An 8,516-nucleotide genomic window follows, 5' to 3' on the forward strand; every position below is an offset into this window, starting at 1 on the left:
TATTATATTAAATATAATAATAAATATATATTATATTATAGTATAATATAATCGAGTCGTAATTTTTAACTATCCACAACAATTCAACATCATAATTTACTAAACGCTATTACATTGATTTTAGAACCAGCACAGCTACCATAATTATAGTTTACCAAACACTCAGTTTCTTTTTGTAACAGTTGTTTTTTCCTTCAACACAGTTAAAAATAATTTTTTTAAAATCTACAGCACTACCAAACTAAGCCTTTGACCAATTTCCTTCCCTTCCCTTTTAACAAACAACATATCATCGCACGTCGAGCGAGTAAATTTTCATCTAGTGTCGGTGCATAAGTGGGTTTAAAATTGTGTTTTTCTATTGTCATGTCCTAAAGAAAACAGAAAGAAAGCAAAGTAATCCATTTTGCCAATTTTTACTCGGACCTTGAATTGAGTTTGCATGATTAAGAAAGGGATTTGAGATATTTGAGTTAGAATTTGAATTAAAATTTTTGAATTTTTTTGCCAGGCTTATTTTTTCGTCATCAGTCCAACACAAGTACACAACCATCAATAAAAGAGGACACGTTGCAATAATTTAGCAAGTTGCGGGTAAATTGCCACAGTTAAAAATTTACAAAACAAATTTCCAAAGCCTGAAAAATTCAGGGACAAATGTGCAAAATACCAATATATATGTAGATATATTACTATTATATTATGAAAAACGGTTAGGATGTCTTGGCGCTCTTTGTCTGTTGTTGTAGCCGGCCTTGAACTCTGTCTCATAGTTAACGACCTTCTTCTCCTCCAAGATTCTCCTTCCTGCTCTTTCTCTTCCTTTCCTCTATAATCCATACTAATCACTACTTCTCTTTCCCACTACTTCGAATCTCCTCCAATGGCGTCCAGCTCCTTTCCCGCCATTTTTCTCACATTGACAATATTCCTCCTCTTCATCGCCTTCCCCTGGGCTCACTCGTCGACTCTCGGAATCCGATACATCTCGAAGCTTCTTGATAAGCAGGACCGCGAGAGGGCTCCTCCCTCGCTCCAAGTTGCCGCTGCTCGCGGCGTCCTTCGCCGGCTTCTTCCTTCCCATTCTTCCAGCTTCGACTTCCAAATCATCTCTAAGGTACTTGCATTTGGATTTAAAATTCTTTGTACAAACAAAAAGTAGAAGGAAGAAGTAGAAAGAAAAAAAAAAGTGAAAAAGATGATACCAAACTAGCATTAAGTAAATGAAACAGAAATATTTGAAATGTCTTAAATGTGCTTTTGCGTGATGGTAATAGTATCTTATAATTTTCATGCATGGTTTTTTTTTTGTTCTTTTTGGTAGGAGCAATGTGGTGGTTCATCTTGCTTCATCATCAGAAATAATCCTTCCTTTCTTAGACGTGGAGACCGAGAAATTTTGTATGTTGTAAATTCGTATTTATTCATCATATCATTAGTTTCACTTGGCTAATTTGTATTTGACTGTATATGATTATGTTGTTGATTTTACGCTCGTTATTGAACTCTTTGAAACGATATATACTAGTTAATTTATTAAATGAAAAATCTTAGTTGTCTGATTGACAAAATATTATGTGATGTTCAATTGTCAAATAGGATTACTGGGGTCACTGGCGTGGAGATTTTGGCTGGTCTTCACTGGTATTTGAAAAACTGGTGTGGTTCACACATATCCTGGGAAAAGACTGGCGGGGTTCAACTATTTTCAGTGCCAAAATCCGAATTTCTTCCCCGTGTTAACGACGATGGTGTTTTGGTCCAAAGACCTATTCCTTGGAGCTACTACCAGAATGCTGTTACATCTAGCTGTAAGAGAAAGCTTTCTAGTCTATCATAGGTCATTTGTGGTCGCGTCATGTCAACTTATCTAGGGGTGGGTCGGGTTAGGTTCGGTGTTTTCAAAAATTTTGTGTCGTGGGTTGGTTTCGTGTTAGTTACAGTGTGCGTCAACCCGACACGAACATAACCCCTGACACGAATTGACACCCTTAGTTTTGATTGTGGCTTTGATTTTGGTATTTTCTTATTAAATTTTTGGGATGTCTATTCTCTATTGTTATGTTTTTGGAAGATACTTTTGCTTGGTGGGATTGGGAAAGATGGGAGAAGGAGATTGATTGGATGGCTCTCCAAGGTATCAATCTACCGTTAGCATTCACAGGGCAAGAGGCTATTTGGCAGAAAGTTTTTCAGGCAATTCTTCTCAATTTTTCATCCACTTTTTCATTTCTCCTTGTTAGTAAAATATTGAACAAGGATGGCCTAACTTTAGTTGTGATGATTAGTTTATTGCATACTAAAATTTTATTGATGGTCTATTCTTTGTCATCTATAGAAATTTAATCTAAGCAGTTCAGATTTGGATGATTTTTTTGGAGGCCCCGCGTTTCTCGCATGGTCTCGTATGGGAAATTTGCACGGGTGAGTTGCCAGATCTTGTAACTAATGAAGTGTGGAAATCTAAGAATGCACTATGATCATTTCCAAAGAATGAGTTCCAATGGTATTAATTTTCTTGTTTTGACATGTAAAAAAAACTTATGTTAGATGGGGTGGACCTGTGCCACAAAGTTGGCTAGACCAACAGCTGTTACTGCAGAAGAAGATACTTCAAAGGATGTATGAACTTGGAATGACTCCAGGTACTATCTCTGAACATCTTAAGCTAGAGAACAATGTTTGCAATCCGATCTTCGAACCGTGTAACTCCTCGTAGTTTGGATTTAATAAAGGTTCTTTTTGTTTTTGTGTCGGCTTCAGTACTTCCGGCCTTCTCTGGAAATGTTCCTGCAGCGCTTAAAACTAGATTCCCATCAGCAAAGATAACACGCTTAGCAAACTGGTAATGTACTGATTAACATTTGACACCTGAAATTTTCCTATGGGGTGAGATCTGAGACAAAAATTTGTGTATTGAATCACTTTCAAAAAAAGTTTTTTGCCTTCTTTTTTACAGGACAATTTCGAAAAGACTAAAAAATGATGGTATGTTTTTAGGAATTGAATAGGTGTAATTTTGTTAAGTTGGGTGCAGCCTAATTATGTCATACGCTTTTTGCCAATTACCACAATTCAAACTTAAAATAGAAAGATAGAGTGAGGCATTTGTACTTTCTACTTCTTTTTCCTGTTGTAGTGAAAATCAACAGAAAGTTGAGAGTGAACTATTATAAATTTTGTGTGCGCTATGTTTATTTGCGTTCTTTCTTTCTCTAGAATACTAGGAATTAATTCCAAACAATTTTGAGCACTAAATCTCAAAGACGCTTTGTTTACGTATTTCTCATTCTGTTACAGGTTTACGGTCGATAGCGATACTAGATGGTGCTGTACTTATCTTCTTGATGCAACTGATCCATTGTTTGTAGAAATTGGGAGAGCATTCATTCAACAACAGCTTGAAGGTGACTATATATCTAGATTCCGTATCGTCTTCTGTTCTTTTGCATATATCATGGTGCTAGCAAAAATTTTGAGTTTCTGTAATTCCTGAATTTGTTGGTTTACATGTTTTGGCAGAATATGGAAGGACCAGCCACATATACAACTGGTAAAGCTTTATAATTTCTCTTCCTATTGAATACCAATATTTACTTGGCAAAAAAAAAATGTTAGAATTAGTAATCTTAGTTTAGGATATGGATTTAGTAACTGATGTCAATCTGTCACACTTGTATTTACTCCAATTTAGATCTTTGCTTTTATGATAAATGTTTTAGTTGATCTTTATCAGCTCCTATTTATGATTAAATCTTCTCCAATTGAACATATATTTAGGTGGGTTTTGTATAAATATTTGGTTTAAAATGTTCAAAAAGAAGTTAATAATATGTTAGATCATCTCATGACTTATTCAACATGTTGCAGTGACACTTTTGATGAGAATACTCCACCTGTTGATGATCCACACTTCATTTCTTCACTGGGAGCAGCAATATTTCAAGGAATGCAAAGTGGAGACAGTAATGCCGTTTGGCTAATGCAGGTAGATAAATAAACGGACCAACTTTTTATTTTAACTCATGAATTTTGGACCAATAAATATATATATCACCATTCTAATAAACATCTATTTTGGAATAATATTGTAGGGATGGCTATTTTTGTATGATCCGTTCTGGAGACCTCCCCAAATGAAGGTTACATTTTTCATTTTATCGTATTATTTCAATACTTTCCATGCAGTAACACATATATATGGTCTACGGTCCTTGCAACATAGTGGAAAATGTAATATGAGAGTTATTGAACGTAATATTGACTTTGGAGAGGTGTAACATAGTCTTCGAATGATTAAATTCTTGGTATTACACCTCTCCAACATCAATGTTATGGTAAATGACTGACATGCTAAGTTTTTCATTTATACATGTTACGTTGGAGGGACCATTCCACCCACCGTGAGACCGTAAATAAAGGCTATATATGTACATGTCTTGAAAAAAGAGGAGAATAAGAAGAATCAGAACGGACTCACTATTGATTTTGAATATGTAAACACATGGATTTTTATTCCTTGTTTGATATTGTTATTATAGCTCAGTATAGTACAGTAATGCAATCTTATTATTCAGGCACTTTTGCATTCTGTTCCCTTGGGAAAGCTGGTAGTTCTTGACCTATTTGCTGAAGTGAAACCCTTATGGATTAGTTCCGAGCAGTTCTATGGTGTTCCTTACATCTGGAAGGTCATCGTTCCTTTCGTATTTTTTATGTACACTTTGATCTTATTCTTATTCTGTTTATTTCTCACATGTTGGTCTAAAATATTCTGATTTAAATGTACAGGTGCATGTTGCACAACTTTGCTGGAAACATTGAGATGTATGGCGTTTTAGATGCAATAGCATCTGGACCAATTGATGCTCGCACTAGTAATGAAAACTCAACAATGGCAAGCTTATCATCTACTTTAATCTTGCGTTTTGCTTTAAATTATCCATTTTCTTCCCTTTCATCTTCCATAGGGTTGCAATTGTTAGAATATGATACTATTATTGGTCCATCTCCTAACAGCGTAAGCATTTGAGATGAATTTGATAATCTAACAATGGTATCATAACATATTATCATGTCCTCGAATTACTTTAATTTTGAAATTTCGTAATTTGTAACGTAACCCCATTGTCTCCTTTGATAGGCCAATCTCATGTATTTATATTCTCCAATTTCTTTGATTAGTCCATGTTGCATATTTTGTTTGGTCTAATCTCACACATAAAAATTAAGTATTAGAAAATAACACTACTGTTGGCCCATCTCCTAATACCTTAAGCTTTTAGAATGAATTAATAATCTAAGAGCAATCACATTTATGTCAACATGCTCTCATAAGAGCAAGCAATAATCTCTCAGTAACTTTATGAATATTACTTGTGTAGATGCAACCATATTTACACTATTTGACTATCCAAGTTTGTTTTTTGTTTTTTTTTTTTAAGAGAGAGATTCATTTGAATAATGTATTTTATCTTTTCTGTGTACTTACTTCCAGGTTGGTGTTGGAATGGCCATGGAAGGCATAGAACAGAATCCTGTTGTCTATGATCTCATGTCTGAGATGGCTTTTCATAGAAACAAAGTTTATGTCAAGGTAATGTCGATTTTTCACCTCACTCCTCATAGCATTGCATATTCTGTTCACCTTTGTTTTTCTGCTAAGTAGTATTATAAATCTAAAACAACTCCTATTAGTATGTCAACCAAGCTAGTAATTATGCAAGCAGACACTCATAATGGAGCTACTTAAAAGGGGCATAATGGATGTTTCTTGGTTGTGTGGACTAAAACCGTTTCGTTTAGTGGCAACGGGAGTTTGAGAGTTCGGGCAAAGTGGTACAGTAAGAGAGATGGCATGGATTCGATGCCACTTTGTATTAAAAAGAAAAAGAAATATTTTCGGTTGTATACGTGTCAAAAGTCCCACTATTCATCCTTTATTTATATGCTTCCTATAATAACGGTCCAATACTTTTACTTCAGTATACTGTCTAAAAGTACTTTTTTTCAGAAAAAAAAAAAAAAAACAAGTTTGTGAAAAATTTGCACTTTGCAAGCCTTCTGAACATCTTCTAAAGAAATTGAATTTCATTTTCTCTATATTCATGTGTGTTTATTTAACTTGTTCTAAATGTATAATTCACCTAATCTAATCTTATTTCAGGATTGGATAGATCTCTATTCAGTTAGGCGTTATGGCCGATCAGTTCCTTTGATACAAGATGCTTGGAACATTTTATATCACACTGTCTACAACTGCACAGATGGTGCCTATGTAAGTGCCTTAATTGTCTCCTGCTGTTGGGTGATAATGAGGTTGTTTTCCTTTTATCTTTTTCCTCTTTTTTTATTCATAGTTCTTTTAGCTGTTTTATCATACTGCATGTCCTTAGTGGCAACACTCTACTATTTCTCCACTTTAGCCAAGTTTTATACCTTACCGAAAAAGGAAAAAAAAAAAGAACTTGTGTTTAGAGAATTAGTCCATCTTCATGCAAATGTCAATACAAAATTACCAATATTATATTGGGTACAAAAAAGCGTAAAAATCGGCACATTTGATGAGTATTTTGTGCTCTAATACATGATGCTGTTTTAAATACTAAACTACTTTTTGTCATAAAAATGTAGAACTTTTATAACTAAATCTTTAAATTTTAAGTAATTTGAAAATGACGGTGTTGTAATTATTAAATGAAAAGATCTATGTAATAACCAAATGCTAAAATTTGGCTTACACTAAATTTGGTGCGAAATGTGGCACCAAGTATGGCACGCGCCAAATTTAACACCAAAGATAGCCTTGCATTGGATAATAACTTTCTTATCTGAATGCGAAAATCACATTGATTTAACATTGTATTAGAGATGTTCTGCTCTCACACATGATATTCCTGGCATAATATTTGTTTGAACTTGTATCATTGTGCTATGAGAACAGGACAAAAACAGGGATGTAATTGTGGCATTTCCTGATGTTGATCCGTCCTTTATATCAATTCCGCAAGGAAAATTTTCCCAACATGAAAAACAAGTTTCCAGAGGATCAGTAATACAGGAAATCACTGAATCATTTGAGCAACCTCACTTATGGTATTCAACTTCTGAAGTGATGCGTGCATTGGAACTTTTTCTTGTATGTGGAGGTGAACTATCTAAAAGTAACAGTTACAGGTAATAGTCACACTTCAAAATATGGAGAACCCCAAATGGATTAGTAAATATTTAGTTTTGATTACTCATTTTTGTGTTATTTTCACTGTTTAAAGGTATGATCTTGTGGATCTGACTAGACAAGTTTTAGCAAAATATGCAAACCAACTGTTTTTGGAAATCATTGAAGCCTATCAATCAAATGATGTTAAAGGAGTGACTCGCCGGAGCCAGAAATTTTTGGAGCTAGTGGAGGATATTGACACGCTTTTGGCTTGCCATGATGGATTTCTTCTGGGACCTTGGTTGGAAAGTGCAAAGAAACTTGCTCAAAATGAAGAAGAGAAAAAACAGGTTTGTTTCCCCCTAGGACTATCACCTAAGAAGTGTTGACTGTTGAGTAATATGGGACTTAAAAATGTTTTTTTTTTTTTTTTTTTTTTTGACTGATGCAATTCCACAATGCAGTTTGAATGGAATGCAAGAACTCAAGTAACTATGTGGTTCGACAACTCGGATGACGAACCAAGCTTACTTCGCGATTACGGTACGAAAATGGTTTGGCTAAGTGACGGATTTTCTTTTTCTATTGAAGAGATAATGAGCTAAAGTTGGTAAAGCCTTTTAGCGTCGAAATTCTAATGTCCTTTTGGAGCATGTTGGCCTATTCTTGCAGGAAACAAATACTGGAGCGGGCTTCTACGAGATTATTACCGCCCTCGAGCGGAAATATACTTTAAGTTCTTAATCAAAAGCTTAGAGGAGGGTGATGATTTTCAATTGAAGGGATGGAGGAGAGAGTGGATAAAGCTCACAAATGATTGGCAAAGAAGTAGGAATGCATTCCCTATAAAAGGTGCCGGGAATGCTCTCAACATATCGAAGTGGCTTTATAACAAGTACCTGCAAAATGTTGAAGTGCAATCACTGAATGAAGCAGCTGGTACAAATCACGTTATGTAATTTTCTTGGATCATGAAAATGATGTGCGAACTCTTGTCTACTGCGCAAAATTATGTTTTGATATGTTTTGAATAAATCAATTCATTTTCATTATGAAAGGAAACACCATATATTTTTGGTGGGTTACAACTTACAACTGAATTCAGCAGATAGCAACCAAAACAAAATGGCAATATAAGCAAGAACACCCTCTAAAAAGGTAGAAGAAAAATAGAAGAGAGTAAAAAGGAAATAGATCCTTTTCTTTTTTCCCTTTTAGACAATCTCTAATGCAAATATCAATGCCAATGTTATCTTATATTTCCCATTGAAAAGTGTAAAAATAACATATATGATGCGTTATTCTATTTTGTACTTCAATACATAATGCTACTTTAAATGTTATATTTGCTTTTTAT

The 8,516-nt window shown here is 34.5% G+C and overlaps 1 protein-coding gene across 1 annotated transcript; it reads left to right on the forward strand.

Annotated features, from left to right (window-relative positions):
- The first annotated feature begins 883 nt into the window (after positions 1–883).
- On the forward strand, positions 884–8,118 carry LOC21393400 (alpha-N-acetylglucosaminidase). Its single transcript, XM_024176189.1, has 19 exons — positions 884–1,117; positions 1,325–1,401; positions 1,600–1,811; positions 2,075–2,196; positions 2,339–2,424; positions 2,551–2,645; positions 2,764–2,845; positions 3,301–3,407; positions 3,523–3,553; positions 3,871–3,988; positions 4,095–4,142; positions 4,578–4,686; positions 4,791–4,897; positions 5,498–5,596; positions 6,167–6,277; positions 6,944–7,176; positions 7,272–7,509; positions 7,624–7,702; positions 7,832–8,118. The coding sequence occupies exons 1-19, from the start codon at positions 884–886 to the stop codon at positions 8,116–8,118; spliced, it is 2,475 nt and encodes an 824-aa protein (XP_024031957.1).
- Positions 8,119–8,516: the final 398 nt, after the last annotated feature.

Source organism: Morus notabilis, unplaced genomic scaffold (genome assembly GCF_000414095.1).
Source record: "Morus notabilis unplaced genomic scaffold, ASM41409v2 Scaffold1960, whole genome shotgun sequence".
NCBI classification, from domain to species: domain Eukaryota; kingdom Viridiplantae; phylum Streptophyta; class Magnoliopsida; order Rosales; family Moraceae; genus Morus; species Morus notabilis.

Excerpts from the sequence above, each read along its gene's own strand:
- LOC21393400 (XM_024176189.1), top strand. The coding sequence starts at position 884 with ATGGCGTCCAGCTCCTTTCCCGCCATTTTTCTCACATTGACAATATTC. Across the intron at positions 1,812-2,074 it reads GAATGCTGTTACATCTAGCT|ATACTTTTGCTTGGTGGGAT; the intron begins GTAAGAGAAAGC and ends TGTTTTTGGAAG. Across the intron at positions 7,177-7,271 it reads TCTAAAAGTAACAGTTACAG|GTATGATCTTGTGGATCTGA; the intron begins GTAATAGTCACA and ends CACTGTTTAAAG.